We start from the raw sequence: 15803 nt of genomic DNA, 5'->3' as shown, positions 1-15803 counted from the left end.
AAAACCTTATCATATTTGGTTCGCCGATAAGTATGAATAATGGAAGATGTGGTGTGTGAAGCGGGGTATTACGCAGAACGTACAGCAGTGGTTGGTGAACGGGACCTCGAGGTTGCGGCCTGCAGCTGCGATTGATTGGCACGATAACCCCACCGCTCAGCCTCATGGAAGACCTCCAAACCAATATGTTTCGTGCATTGGACTTCCAATATTTTGCTTCAGACGTCTTACCTTCGGAACCACCGAGGGCTCTACACGAAATCACCTTTGTGCAAAGCATGCCTGAGCCGTTCAGCGTGGCTGCTTCAGCCATTGGACTTGGCATGACTGTGGTGACGATATTAGGCTTCTTCGCCAGCACTTTAGGGACCCTTGCTGACAAGCAGCGCGAATATGTTGACGCCGATATACGGCAAAGAAACTACCGCAATCTTTTGCATACCTACAGCATGAAGGTTGAGATTTGGTCAAAACAATGGCTTGGTGATCTCCGGGACCCCAGGCCTGATGTCGATTGCATCCACTTTTGGGGACAAGAGGGCTTCCGGGGGATCCAGCAACGGCTCGAAGACCTCCAAACAATGCTCAAAGACTTAAATCGTAAGATTCTGAGAGAAACGAATATTTCCTCAAAATTACTGTTCGCGTTTGTCACAAGCGCAGGCTTTCGGGACCGAATAGACAGGCTCAGCAAAATGGTCGATGACCTGAACGCCGCTTCAACCATAGCATTCGAACAGCTGCATCCTCGAGACCAAGCAGCCGACGACCATTTAGTTCGACTTCTGCATCTTAGGGACGGAAGAGTTGAATTTTCTTCCTGGATGAATAGGCTCAATGAACAGTTAGACCGAATGGGCCCATCAGGATCTGACTCCTGGAGTCTTTTGCTCAAGACTCAAGCTGACGAAGAGGGCATTATACCGGATGAAGCTGACATATCCGTCGATTTTCTTGTTGAAAATAAGCGGGAAGAATCAAGCCACTGGATTGCATCGCTCGTATACAGTCGGCAAACTCCTCAAGTTCCTCAAATGTTCCTTGATGAGATGACTACACATCCGAAATATCTTGGAGTCTCGAGAAGACCATTTAGGTCATCATTGAGCCTTAGACCAACAACGTGGAATTCTCTAAAGAAGGAAAGATCAGAAGCCGCGCTTGGCCTGGCCACCTGGACCTTTCCGCTAGTGGAAACCGTTTGGGCAACGAACCTCTGCACATGTCTTGTCGATCTTGCTATCTGTGAAGAATCATTCCGAACCTCCGTACTTAGCTTAAGGCGACCAAGGAATTGCACCACCCACCAACGCAACGGCGATGACTTAAGACGACATACCTTCCTTCTCTTAGGAACAACCCTAGCGGAACTCATTTTAGACAACGCACCGTCTTTTCGCGTTACAACAAGATTTGACGAACGAAGTGAAACCGAGGGAGTGTTTGAAACGGAGAAAGAAACAGATCAAGGGCCTTTAACAGAGACCTTGAGCGAGATGCGTCTCCTTTCCAGAGTCAGCGAGAGATCTCGAAAATACAAGGAAGCTGTCAAATATTGCTTTGACCTAGATCGACGAATGGTCATTAACAGCATATACTCGACCCAAGATACTGACCAGTGGGTGAACAGAGTTCTCAAACCGTGGGTTATTTTCCCACTCCCAAGTTTGCAACGATAACCAACTTCAACTATAGTTTACGACGCTATTCTAAGATAATCAAAGAACACTCAGAAGCAATCGTTTTATCGCAGGTCGCGCTTCCTGGGAGTCAAGAATCACTGATTTTTATTCGGACTTCGAACGGTCGTCGAGGTCTACGAAGGCGGAAAGGTAGACTAGATTTGAGAACACAGGCTTCCTATGTATGACGCCTAGCCGTGCTTACATGCGAGGATATGATTAAGCATTTGTGTCCCGCTCACCATGTGAATATGTACCTCTGATGACTCGAGCAATGTTTCCGTAGACTGCAGTATAACAGGATTGGCAGTGATTTGACCTCAATCTAGTTATACTTAACCCAATTCGGTTTATTGTACACCAGGGGGTGCGCTATTTCATTTGACAACCGCAGTAATTTGTCAAAAACCCAAACACAACGAAAGAATTTACAATTTCTAAATAGGCAGAGTTAACGCCAAGACTTGAGGCTACAATCTGATTAAAACACAAATTACAATTTTGTGACGGTCTAGGTAATAAGCCCAAATTATATTACCTAAGCTGTCCAATGAATTAACGCACCCCTTGGTGATATTCAAATTCGCAGTCCACAACAGTCTTCCCTAGACCTTGTGGACATAATCTTATCCTTTCTTTCTTTGACACGAAGACGGGTTGAGAGGAAGGGGGGGCTAAAGGAGAGTAGTCACACGACGCGATAGCGCTCCGTGATAACGAGACGATGAAACATCTCGCCCGCCTCACAGAGTCAGAAAGTAAAGTGATGGTACAACTAAGCGGTCGAGCAACCCGAGACGCTCGAACAATGAAAACAATCACCCTCGTCACCTTAGTCTATTTACCTGGCATGTTTACTTCTGTGCGTATATCTCTCCCCTTACCCTTCTTAACCCAACCCCCAACCCCCAATCCCCAACCCCCCGAGCCTCCCCGTGTAAGCTAGACGTCAGGGCGAGTAGAGACTGAGATATGAAAAGACATTCCTAGGTATGGATTACATTCACGTTGATTCCTCGGCGCGATGGCTTAGTGTGAGGGTGAGTACTGATATGTGGTTTTATCTGGCGATTACGGTGCCGTTGATGGTTGTTACGTTGGCGGGGTGGTGGGTTTGGGAGGTGAGGAGTAGAGGGAGAGGGGGTGAGGAGGGGAGGGATTTGGAGATGGGTGGGGAGGGGGAGGGGAAGGTGTGAGATTGGATAGGATATTGATCGAGGGGAATTTGATGTGAAGATTTGGCAGTGAAAGGGGGTTACTGGAGAGGAGTGGGTGTGGATAAAATGGTGTAGGACTGATCAATAATTCGAATTTTTCTGACAAAGCGTGGAGACCTTGAACTGTAGTGGAACCGACAGCACTAGTTAATATGTCAGCAAGTACCATGAATGAACACCAAATACAGAAGCACAGCTTTGAATAAATCTGGTTGTCATTCCCTAACCCAGCGTAAACCAAACCACCAAGCCCCTTTACCATTCTCCCCACCAAGCCTATCCAGGGTATCTCAGTACAGCCACTACACCAAACCGCCACCAAAATCACGAAATCATCGATGTACATGTCGATAAGGTATATCCATTGCGCCCACCCCATTACAATGTCTTTCCTTTCGCAGGAAGCTCTAATTCCCACCAGCAAACCTTCATCTCGAAGACCAAAGTCTAGGTAAAAGCCAAAAGATCATGCCAAAAGTAGCAAGGATACGATACGCGTTAAACAGCTCCCACCAGTTCGCAAGCTTGACCTCGGTTTCGATGAAGTTGTCCTCTGGACTTTTGACAGCGCTGCCGTGTATCGCGGCTTCTTCGCCGGGAAAGCGTCCTGTGTTTAAATATGTTTCTAAAAGAGCATCCTTTTCATGCCATTGGTCTTGTAACCATTTGTCAAATAACACTTGATTTTCAAGAGGGATTTTCGCGATTGCGAATTTCCGCCAATGCATGTTTACTGATGGCGGTGGGCGACCTTGAAGGTATATCGAGCGGAGCGTATATAGCTCGTCACCAAAATGTCCTTTTCTGGTAATTTGTCAGTCTCATCACAACTGGAGACGAGGTAGAAACTTACTTGACACCCTCGTACGCAATAGTGCAGTCATATATAAAGTCTACCGTACCCTCCAGCTCCTTTAAGCAAAAGTATAAACCAGTACCACGTGGTAAAAGTGCATTTTCAACATTAGGAATGTTGGCTTTCTCGGAAAAGCGTGCACTGATTTTGGCCGTATTTCTGGTAAAGTTCGTACCCTCTGGGAAGAGAAGAAGCCACATCGGATCAAGTCCTGGTGTCCCTGACATAGGACCTGAATGAACCTGCTTCAAAACATTCATCCTATGCGCCAGTCTGGGTCGATCCGTCTCCATCTTTCGGGACATGAAGATGAATCCGTAAAATCGCATCCCCCATCCAACAATTGGGATATGCTTTAGCGACTGCTTTAAAATGATATAAATATGCCCGTGCATGTGAGGTTGGTTGGTATAAGCGGCCCACCAGAGATATAACCAGTCGGTGTATATCTAGCGATATTAGCCACGCCCATCCCCTTCTTCTACCCAACATACCTGGTGGTTTGCTATCATAATCAACCGATCTGGAAACCGGCATTCCACTCTTCCATCCCCAGTCTGTAATAATTCTCCTGCCACAGATGCATCCCCACTAATCCTCACCACCGTCGGCGCCCACCAATGAGTCAACGTTGTAACCGCGATACCAAATGATTCTTTCGTCAAGGACATGTACGCATAGTACCAGTCGCGGCTGATCCAGTACAATGGTACGCCGAGGAATTGGGTAATTACTATGCTGCTTGCTATTAGCCGCAGCTTGTGGTGAGGACCAGCAGAACAACTTACGACAGACAAGTGAAGAAGAAGTAAAAGACAACTCCTAACAATCTCAAGACCTGCACAACCGGACTGTGCTTGACGGCGCCTGCGGGATGGGACTTTGAATACTCGGTGTTGTCCTTCTCGACTTTTTGGGGAGCTGCCGGTGCCTTCGGGCCGTTCCTTTGCGTGAGGGTAGCGCCCTCCATGATGTCTTTGGTGATGTTGACACCAGTCCTCAGTCTGCGACTTATGCCCGTTATATATCACTTGTAGTGTTCCGCGAAGAAGGCTGAAGAGTTCCTTGGCTGAGCAGGCAGAGGGTCGTGTGCGTTGGTGAATGGGTCGCGTGGTGACTCGTAGGCTGCACGCAGCGGTATCCTGGAATGAGGTGAAGTCTTTCACGATCTCCGTGGCGGTTACAGAAACTTGTCCCAACCTGCCAACATAGTGTTCAGACTCCTATTTGCCATATTACCATCATCGAGTTGTGTTTGTTTCTTTACAACAAAGTCGAATGTGCGTGTGATGGCATTTCCTTATCGATAGCTTCATGCGTCGGCCTGAGGTACCGGATCTGCCGGGCATGAAGTTATTACCCACATTCTTGGCGCGGCGACTAGGAGTTGACGATGAGCTTGATTCAACAACCAACTGTGTTGACATTGCGGAAACGTCAGTTGAAAGTCGATGCTGCTTGGTCCGTGACAGGAAATGATGATGATCATCTGCTTAGCAAACGCGTTTCCCTACATACGCAGCATTGCCCAGCAAGATCTATGATATTGAGTAGCCAAACAGCTCTGTTTCTGTCACAACAACACCCTCCACAATGATCTTGCGATGTTTGCAACCCAGGTTGGCGCTTGGTCGTCGAGCTTTCAGTACCACCGTATCCCGAAGAGAGATCTTGGATGCCGAAAGCCTGCCGAACAGGATAATTCCTACTTATCAAGGTACGTAGTGGTATTCCTAGCTACGTCGTTGCTAAATCTTATAAGAGAGCCAGACAAGTGACCTACTCTCCCTACAATGGCCTTCGCCCCCACGAAACATTCTCCTAGTCAAGAAGAAACACGCTCCAAACGTAACGGAATCGCTCATCGAGTTCGCGAGGCATATACATTCCAACTACGACGATGTTGCTCTTATATTCGAACCCAAAGTCGCTGCCCAGATGCACAAGCACTTTTCATTTCCAATTTACACGTCTAGCACGTCGCACGCGTTGTCTTCGAAGGTTGATATGACCACTACGCTAGGAGGTGATGGGACAATACTACACGCGTCTTCGCTGTTTGCGACGACGCTACACGTACCACCAATTTTGTCGTTTAGTATGGGAAGTTTAGGATTTCTCGGGGAATGGAAGTTTGAGGAATATAAGCGGGCATTTAGGGAAGTGTACATGTCGGGTGCTGGAGCTGGGTCACCACTACTCCAAGATCAGAAGCACCCACACGTCAAAGAAGGTGCTGTTACAGGGTGGTCGAGCGTGAGAGGGAAATCCATGGGACCAACACGTAGCTCGAAAGTGCTACTTCGGAATCGATTAAAGGTTGGAGTTTTTGACGCCGCAGGTCAGCGTGTGATAGGGGATGATAGTTCGGAAAGTGCAGAAGGAGATGTACATGCGATGAACGAGGTGATAATTCACCGCGGAAAGGAAGCACACCTGGCCATTATCGATATTTACGTTGGTGGCCGCTTCCTAACAGAGGCAGTTGCAGATGGGATGATCATATCTACACCGACGGGGAGCACAGCATACAGTCTGAGCTCTGGTGGCAGCATTATCCACCCCCTGGTCAGCAGTCTCTTGATGACGCCTATCTGTCCAAGGAGTTTATCTTTTCGTCCGTTGATTTTACCTGCAAATACCCCAATCACGTTACGTTTGAGTGAGAAGAACCGTGGAAGAGAATTAGAAGTGAGCATTGATGGACGAAGGCGCAGCGTTGGAGTTGGTGTCGGCATGGAAGTACGAGTTAATGGAGAACACATCTCAAGGGGTCAGGCTTGGGTGGGAGGCGTCCCGTGTGTGATGCGAGGAACGAGAGCCGAGGATGATGATGGCTGGGTGGGAGGCTTGAATGGGTTGCTTAAATTCAACTACCCATTCGGAGAGCAGTAACTCCAACCATTAAGCTGTTGCCCCTTTACCTGAAGGTGTTTCCTTCATGCCTTCTAAATTGCCTAGCGCTCCTCCGGATTTCGATGGCTGGACGCTAAAAGCCATCTGCCACAAAAAGGTGGGGCTTGAGCGTCCACGTTTCATCATGAGCAGATTTTTTGCAGTGTGTACACAAGTGGTGGCCGAAAGGACGGAGACTTAGCGAAAAGCAATTGTTTGTCAAAAACAACATGTAGGCCATACCCAAGGGCCAGAAGAATCAATTTACCAGGCAATTTTGACCCGTCAGGAACGGGCGATTTCCCTTGAATTGAACCAACACGATCAAAGGAATGCTCGTAAAGTCAGCAATTCCTTAATCCCGACCAAGGAACCATGAAGTATGGACAGTGATTTATGTCGTCAGCCGGATCCATCCCCCTTTCTCTATCGCTAAAGAGGAAAGATCGTTTAGCTGCATCAACTATACGACCAGAAATGGGCACGCAAGTTGTACCAGCGACACACAGAGATCAATTTGCAAAACATGGCTCTTCTCTGATGCGATATCCGTTCGCCAAAGTCTTAAAAGGAGAAAGATCATATAGAGACAATGAAATTACATTCTATCTACCTTGGCCCGCCAAGTCAATATATTATATAAACCCCACCCCCCGACCAAAAATATCTACAATTCAATGATCCAACGCCCCATTCCCTCTCCTAAAAGTTTACCAATTTACTTTTCCCCACAATCCCCTTCGCAAGACTCTCAATACTCCCACTACTCAACAACTCCAAAACCTGCAAATTCGCCTCAAACTCCCTGGTAATGAAGTTCCGCACCTCGATCGCAACTAGGGAATCAAGCGCGTAATTCGATAGACTGCGCGTCACATCCATGTCTTCCGCCTCGAGCATGAGCACGGATGGGAGTTTATTTAATAAGCCACGACATACTACATCCTGTGCCTCCTCAGGGGTTGTCGCGGCTTTGAGCAGCGCGTTGAAGGAAACCTGCGCCGTCGTATCCGTCCCAGACGAGGTAGATTCTTCATACGCAAGCCTCAAACCCTTGAATTTCGCATCATTAATCCAAAACGGCGGCGGAGTCGTCATACGCATCCCCGTAATCGCATGTCCATCACAAGTTCTCGCCATCGTCCCATCAACCGCCGCACTTATCAACGCCAACACCTCCGCCTCGCAAATCGTATCGCTCCCCAGATTCCTACTCACTTCCGCCGCGGCAGCCGCGTTCTCGGACAGGTATCCGGCGTCGGAGACGGCTGTCAGGTCAATGGAGGAGCCTGGGAGGCCGAGGGAGTGTCGGTGCTGGATGAAGGCGTTGAGAAAGGTGTTTGCGGCGGCGTAGGCTGCTTGTCCGCGGTTTCCGACGGCGCCGGCGGCGGAGGAGAGGGCGATGAAGAAGTCGAGGGGTTGGGGTTGGGTGGTGAGGGCGTGGTGGAAGTTCCAAGCGCCGTGGTATTTGGAGGAGAGGACGGTTGTGTATTGGGTGTGGGTCATTTTTTCGAAGAGGACGTCCTGGGGTTGTTAGAATGAGTGAGTGTGAAAGGGGGGAAGGGGACTTACGTTTAGGACCATGGCGCCGTGGATTACGCCTCTAACTGGTGGTAAACCTGTTAGCTCGTTGTTGATGAGGTTCTCGACGGCTTCGCGGTCAGCGACGTCGCATTTCTTGACGATAATGTTGGCACCGCTTGTTGCGAGGTCTCCGATCAACTCCTTCACTTTGCCTGTCGCAGATCCACTTCTGGAGACTAGCACGATGGTTCTGGCGCCCTTGCCTACCATCCAGCGAGCCATGCTTCGACCTAGTCCTCCCGTGCCACCGATTAGAATGTATGTAGCGTCTACACAAAGAAGCTGGCCTCCTTTGCTTGAAGGTGTGGCGTTGACTTTGTCACCTTTCTGGACTGAGAGGATAATTTTCCCATCTGTGTTCCCGCTTTGCAGAGTCTTGAGTGCGGTTTCGATGTCTGAGATTGGGAAGACGGTTGAGGAAATGGGCGATATTGTGCATTCTTCTAGTTGTTTCGCGACTTTGTTAACGAGAGTCTTCATCAGTTTTGGTTTCTCGGTAGCAAGGGCGATCAGGTCGACGGACATGAAAGCCCTGTTCTGCTGCGAACGAGTGGTGTCGAGTTTCATGCTTGAGCCTTGGACGGCTATGTTGACGAGGCGACCAAAAGAGTCGAGACTGTCCCAGAGAGCGCGTAGCATCTCGGAGTCTGTAGATACGCAGCTCAACACGATGTCGAAACCGTCCTTGCCTGCTGCTTGGCGAATGGAAGTAGTGTTGCTAGAGGAGTAGATATGATCGCTCGTCAATCCATACATCTTCTGTATCAGTGCTTTACTCTCAGCGCTATCCACCGTGGCATGAACATCAGCACCAATGCTTTGAGCTAAACGGATAGCTGCTTGGCCAACTGCGTTTGATGCCCCATGAATCAGAACTCTTGTTTCACTCTCTAGACGACCAAGATCAACAAGACCGTACTGTGCTGTGCAGAAGGCGAGAGGCATCGAAGCCGCAGCGTCGAACGACATTTTGTTCCCGAATTTCATGGCAAATGCTGCTTTGGTGCGAGCATATGTTGAGATGGTGCCTTGGTTGATAGAAACAGCAGCGACATGGTCGCCGACAGCAACGTTAGTGACGTCCTTACCAATATTGCTAACAACACCACTGCATTCCATGCCCAGGCTTTGCGAATCAAGCTGTCCCATAGCTACACACACATCTCGTGAGTTGAGTCCCATAGCCTTAACTTTGATTTCAATCTCATCGTCAAGCAACCGCTCTTCCCTTGTTTGATCAACGAAGTACAAGGACTCAAGAGCGCCAGGTGTACCGATTTCAATCTGCAACGGCCGCGCCTCATCTTCAAACGAGGCGAGCTCAAGCATCGAAGTCTTGGTCTGCTTATGCACGTACTCGTTCATCTCCGCATCATTCACAATTCTTGGTGTAAAGAACGATCCTTTGCGCTCGATAAATTCTAGCTCAGCTTGTGGGGATGATGAGGTTTCGAATGTTGCTCGAAAGACTTTGAGGATTGCCTTGCCGGTGTCTTCTTGGTTGAGCGTAGACTCGGCATCGAGGTCTAACGTCGCGAATCTGAGAAGAGTTTCTGAGCGGATGCTTCGGCTGAGACCGGTTACCATGTTGTAATCTGGGGTTTTGGAATTCGTGTAGGCGCCTCGAACGACCCAGAGAACTCCGCGTGCGGTCGTCAGGGTCTTCTGAAGTGATGAGAACTGCAACGATGTGAGGGTTGAGAGGAGTGGATTTTCGAGCTCTGTGATGATGAGGCAGAGTTTGCCTGTAGCGTCAGTATCGGACAGAATGCCAGTGACTGGTTTGCTTCCAGTCAAGGTCTCCAATTTGAAGGCCAGGTGCGTTGCAAGCTCAAGTTGAGCAGATGAGTCTTCGTGGATGATAACCATATCTCCCTCTATTTTAGAGGCCTTGTTCCCGACCTCAATTGTCTGGTCAGAAGCTCCATTCGTCAATGTGCCATCGACAGCCGAATCCTGAAGAGGGTCAAGGATCGGCTCCAATTCCATCTTATAACACAGCTCTCGGTGTGAATCACTCTCCGAACCGGCTGATCCATCCAGAATGGGAGTAACAGTCAGCTCATCAATTCCAATGATCAACTCTTTCACGTCGTCACTGGTGGATATAGCGAACATGGACGCCTGAATGGGCTTTGGATTCGACGAAGGTGGCGTGGCTTTGCAGTACGCACTCAGACTATCTCCGGCTTTCTTTGTGAGCTCGGTGACTTTCTTAGAAATTGTCATGCTGCCGATGGATGACGGAAGATATATTGTGTCCACTGAGTTCCGCCCAGCGCCAAGGATAGGCCAGTACATCTCGATGAGCTGTTCTAGTAGTGCCGGATGGATGACTGAGTTTGTTTGGAATCCTGATGGCATCTCGTGAGCTGTATCGACAACAACTAGATTTGCGGAAGATGCATTGTCGCAAGATTTGCAGTCGTTCATCCCCTGGAAGCTTGGTCCGTATTCAACGCCTAGTGCTGACAGCGAGTCGTATAATTTCGCCTTGTCGACAGCCTCTTTGGCAGCATCTTTGACTTCCGAGATGGAAGATTGCAGCGAGCTTTCGGTAATCTGAGCTTGTCGGCTGGTGTCAAAATTACCAGCGTTAACGGTTTTGACCGCAATCAACCCCTTGCAGTGCTCAGTCCAGCCTTTATTTGACGTCCATGAATGAACAAGGAACTCATCCCAGGTCTCTGACGAGCTCGTCTCGCTCGGCCGTAGCTGAAGTGTCATCTCAATATCTTCGTCCGTTACCATAAGCGGTGTATGCACTGCCACATCGCGAAGCTCGAAAGTCTCGAAATTCACATTTCTTTGAGTTGCGTGTTGGCTTGCTGCTTCGACCGCCATTGAGACAAATCCTGACATTGGGAACAGTGTAAGGCCCTGAATCTTGTGGTGTCGAAGCCAAGGAAGATCATCAATCCGCAAGATATTCCTCCAAGTTGGCTCTAAATCATTGGAGTATGTTGCGATAGTACCTAGCAAATCCGTGCGAGGGGTAGAACGATTCTTGTGCTTTTGCATTATGCGGGACTCGTGCCAATACTTGGTTTGGTGGTTCCACGGATAACGAGGCATGTCAACGAGTAGTGCTGGCTGTTTACCTGGGTTGGGTAGGTTGACAGCACCCATATCGAGAGTTGCACCCTTCACAAAGAGTGTAGAGGCCAATTCTTGTGCTGTTTCGACTGCATCCTTCTTTCTGACAAGGGCTGACACGTATGGAATCTTCGTGGCATTAGGGCCGCATGCCTTCACTATCTGCTTGATCGGTCCAGCAAGAGCGGAGTGTGGTCCAATTTCAACAAGCATATTGACTCCGGTCTTGTTTCCGTCTGCAGGCTCGCACATACTTGTTACTGCCTCTGAAAATCGAACTGACTTGGTCAGATTGTCAACCCAATACGATGATTCGAGTTGTGGACCATCTACTATACACCCCAGGAGTGACGAGTGGAATTTGACGTCTGTTGACTGTGGTGCTTGAAGTGAGCTGAGGAATTGCCGGTAGTAGTCGGCAACCTTTTCCATATGATGCGAGTGGTATGCGATATCGACTTGCAACTTCCTGTTGAACATTTGTTTCTCTTCCATTATCTTGCCAAGCTCATCAATGGCTGCTTCGTCTCCGGAAATTGTCAAGCTGGTTGGGCTATTGTAACAAGCGATTTTCACCTCACCAGTGGTCAAACTAGCGATGAGTGGTTCGACTTCTTCCTTCGTACAGCCAACAGCCATCATAGTTCCTTTCAGGCCAGGGTTCTTCTTCTTGAGCTCGATTGAAGCCATACCTCTGTAGTATGCAATTGTCATGCATGCCTCTAAGGGTATGATGTTTGCAGCATATGCAGCTCCAATTTCACCACTACTATGACCAGCGACTGCATGCGGGGTGATGCCCCAAGCTCGTAGCAAGTCCACCAGAGCTAGCTGAATTGCGGTGCAAGCGGGCTGACTAATGTATGCTTCGTTTATGAGGGATGTCTCGGCGTCTTTGAGGAGTTCTTCAATCAAGGAGAACGGTGATCCCAGAGACTCCAAGAATTTGCTACATGCATCAAGGGTAGTTTTGAAGACAGGATAATGCTCGTATAGCTCGCGGCCCATAGCATTCCATTGAGCGCCTTGACCTGTGAAGATAAATCCTATCCTTGGTGACTCTGTTTCCCTTGATGGAACAACCTTTCCGCTATTCAAAGCCTGGATCAAGTCGATAGAAGATGTTGTCGATATCGCGACACGCCATTGCATCAAGGATCGTCGCTCTCCAAGAGTGTATGCAACATTGCTCATCAAGTCGTTCTGGAAAACAGCCGGTCTCTGTTCGAGATAAATACCGATCTTCTTCATCATTGTCTCGAGGGCATTCTTATCGTTGGCGGAAAGCACGAATAATTTCCTGTCGTGACCATGGTCTTCAGATTCAGGAAGATCGGGCTGAAATGGCGCTCGCTCCATGACAACATGGGCATTTGTCCCACCGAATCCGAAATTATTTACACTTGCAAAACGTTTTGGTCGCGGCCATGGTCGTTGACTGATTGGGACCTAGTAACGAATTAGCGAGTTTCATGGGTCACGTGGGGGGGGCAAGAATTACCTTCAAACCCCATTGCGCGAACGGGATCTTCTCATTTGGCTTCTTGAAGTCATAATTAGGAAGTATGAATCCTCTCTCAAGCATCAACGCTGTCTTGATGACTGAAATGATCCCGGAAGCCGCTTCTAAATGTCCAATATTGGACTTCACAGACCCAATGAAGAGCGGATTTCGCGCTGTACGGCCCTCGCCGAATGTATTATGCAACGCAGCGGCTTCAATGGGATCGCCTACTTTGGTGCCGGTTCCGTGGGCTTCAACATATCCAGTCTCTTTGGGGTCGATTCCTGCGTTTTTATAGACAGACTTCATGAGTGCCTCTGCGAACAATGAGTCAACAGAATTATTCGTTGGGAGAAGGAGGGCATAGCATACCTTGTGCAGAACCATTTGGCATAGTAATACCAGGTGTTTTACCGTCCTGATTTATTCCACTCCCGAGGATAACGGATCTTATGACGTCGTTGTCCTTCAAAGCCTGGTGGAGTGGCTTTAAGACGATCATTCCGCAGCCCTCTCCTCTTCCATAACCTGTACCTCGGCTATCAAAGGAGAAAGATCGTCCTTGGTCTGAAAATAATCTATGATTGTTAGTTTTCAACATTCAAATATTCTGTGTGGGAAGGTTGTCTTCCACTTACCGAGACTTCGACATGGAAATCCAGAATTCTGGAAGCATATTCAGATGACAGCCACCGACTAAGGCAGAATCTGATTCCCCATTTCGCAGACTCTGACAAGCCTGGTGTAGGGCGACTAAGCTCGATGAACAAGCTGTGTCCATTGTAAAGCTGGGGCCCCGCAAATCAAAGAAATGCGAAAGCCTATTAGATTGCATCGCAAATGCACATCCTAAGAATGTCAGCAAAGCTCAAAACCCCATCTTCTAGACAGTTGTACTCACCTGTAGACTGATGCATTTGGATCGTCTCCGTGTCAGAGAACAATTGCGATTCATACTCCGAAAAAGATCCGCCAATAAAAACGCCCATGTTTTTCCCAATTATATCATGCTTTGGAATTCCCGCACTATCGAGCGCTTCGAATGTGCATTCCAGCAAGATCCTCTGCTGTGGATCCATAGAGGTTGCCTCCTGGGCAGTAAGACTGAAAAACGGCGCATCAAATAATCCCAAGTCCTCTTTCAAAAAGTTTCCCCCAACGGCATTAAAACATCCACCTTTCCCGGGATTAGGATGATGGAAACTCGCATTTTCGAATCGCTCCTTTGGTATCTCACTCCATCCAGTTCGAGCCCGCGAACATAATTCCCAAAACTCGTCTGGGGTTGTGACGTTACCAGGCAGTCGGCATGACATGCCGACAATCGCGATTGGCATCTGCTTTTGAGGTGGTTCCTCGGCTGCTTTGATATAGCCCTCGGTGTAGCCATGTGTGTAGGCGTCGCTGTATATCGTGTTGGGTGAGTTCAGCAAGACAGTATGTGCCACCTTCGTCGCACTGCCATTTTGTTTGATGCCGGTCGTGTCTTCGCCGCTCGAGTTCTCATCTAGTGGCGTCCAAGTTGTGGCAGAGGGTGCCATAATTAATTTATTAAAGCAGTACCACCTGTATACTGAAAAGAAATATGTCGACTTTAAAATCGAAACGGCAAAACCTGGCGAAGAAGAAATAGAAAGAAACAGGTAGAGCGTATGGCTTGGTACCAGAAGAGTTGTATCTTGTCGCGTTCCTTCTTTGAAAAAACAAACGAAGAGCCTGGTCGCTACTTAATGTATGCGACAAATTTACCACGTCCGAGCATAGTCGAGTTAAGCGTGTTACTTTTCAAAAGGAAATGATTGTGTTCTAGTGTGATCTGAATGAACGGGTAGCTCATGAGCTCCACGAGTACCTGAAAACAAATTATCCTAGACACAAGCTTGCTTCGGTTTACCAATCAGACGACACTAAAGGCGCACTCAACGCTATGATATGAGAATCTTCTGCACTTTGTTAGACTCAGATATCCCTGTACTTGATTAGAGATGCGGCTCTGAGACCTACCATTCCTATTTGACCGGACTGGTATAGCCAACGGCAACCAAAGTCTCGACTCGATCCACACAAGAGTAGAGAGGGAAGCAACATGAAACGGACATTGACAGAAGAAACACCAAGCCGACATTGTTTTCTGGGGTGATCGATCGGGATATTGTAGAAACACAGTCCGACCATTTTCTAGTCATGACAGGGTCCGTGTCTTCCGACTGTTTGAATTCGCTTTCACAAGCCGAAATTTAGCGCAAACAACGCTGATTGGAGTAGGTTGTCGTGGAAGCTACTGACGATAATAACTAGAGAGGTGTTGAAGTTAGGAAAAGCACTTCTAAACTTCAATCTAATGGCAACCTCACTGCCGCGGTGAATTTGGGCCCAATGGGTAGAACAATCGCATGAGCCTGCATGAAACTGCCCACTGCCCAGCAGGGGGAAAACGGTCTACACACATTTTAGACGTCCGAGGGAGGAGGTCGATAAGTTTTCGGACGCCTAAAAGATATGGAGCGGATTCTCAGAAGCTCGAGAGCCCAGACTCGAGATGTTCCCAAGTAAGCTTAAACATGTGGTGGAAATAAAGATTGTGGGGCGAGCCCCGAGACCCTCGCCTCCACGCTATGATCTCCCAGTAGCGTGGGTGATCGATTCTTGGCTGTCCCCTCGCTCAACCATCAAATGTTTCGACTCGTACGCAAGGACATGTATTTGTTATACGGAAAGCTTTCCAAAGACTGCCTGCCGTGGATAAGGTTCGTGGAGAAGCCCCTGTAATGTCATGAAGGCTCTCGAGGTTTCAAGAGCATAGTCACGTGCTTGTGGAGCCGGGTCTGAAGCATTGAAGAAAGACGTTGGGGACTGTACTGAAAATATCAGTCGTCCTTTTCTCGATCTGCTCTTTGCAAAAGGTGGTAACTTTGTTTATTGACCTGGAGTCAGCAATTTCTTTATATCTTTATTAATTTGTTTTTGTC

The 15803-nt window shown here is 48.3% G+C and overlaps 4 protein-coding genes across 4 annotated transcripts; 2 read left to right on the top strand and 2 right to left on the bottom strand.

Annotated features, from left to right (window-relative positions):
* Positions 1-185: 185 nt before the first annotated feature.
* Positions 186-1679, top strand: GLAREA_11353 (uncharacterized protein; the record flags this gene model as incomplete). The annotated part of the gene is made up of 1 exon (XM_008079541.1): positions 186-1679. One exon carries the CDS (start codon positions 186-188, stop codon positions 1677-1679), a length of 1494 nt encoding a protein of 497 aa, XP_008077732.1.
* Positions 1680-3327: 1648 nt separating this feature from the next.
* Positions 3328-4725, bottom strand: GLAREA_11352 (Glycerol-3-phosphate (1)-acyltransferase; the record flags this gene model as incomplete). Its single annotated transcript, XM_008079540.1, has 4 exons — positions 3328-3703; positions 3753-4204; positions 4250-4493; positions 4544-4725. The coding sequence occupies 4 exons, from the start codon at positions 4723-4725 to the stop codon at positions 3328-3330; spliced, it is 1254 nt and encodes a 417-aa protein (XP_008077731.1).
* Positions 4726-5348: 623 nt separating this feature from the next.
* Positions 5349-6650, top strand: GLAREA_11351 (NAD kinase; the record flags this gene model as incomplete). The annotated part of the gene is made up of 2 exons (XM_008079539.1): positions 5349-5472; positions 5518-6650. 2 exons carry the CDS (start codon positions 5349-5351, stop codon positions 6648-6650), a joined length of 1257 nt encoding a protein of 418 aa, XP_008077730.1.
* A 702-nt stretch (positions 6651-7352) lies between these two features.
* Positions 7353-14375, bottom strand: GLAREA_11350 (Thiolase-like protein; the record flags this gene model as incomplete). The annotated part of the gene is made up of 6 exons (XM_008079538.1): positions 7353-8174; positions 8223-12779; positions 12832-13151; positions 13207-13412; positions 13473-13683; positions 13736-14375. 6 exons carry the CDS (start codon positions 14373-14375, stop codon positions 7353-7355), a joined length of 6756 nt encoding a protein of 2251 aa, XP_008077729.1.
* Between the last annotated feature and the right edge of the window lie 1428 nt (positions 14376-15803).

This window comes from Glarea lozoyensis (assembly GCF_000409485.1).
Source record: "Glarea lozoyensis ATCC 20868 chromosome Unknown GLAREA11, whole genome shotgun sequence".
In the NCBI taxonomy this organism is placed as follows: domain Eukaryota; kingdom Fungi; phylum Ascomycota; class Leotiomycetes; order Helotiales; family Helotiaceae; genus Glarea; species Glarea lozoyensis.
The sequence above is the reverse complement of the archived record's forward strand: the minus strand, read 5'-3'. Positions and strand labels throughout refer to the sequence as shown.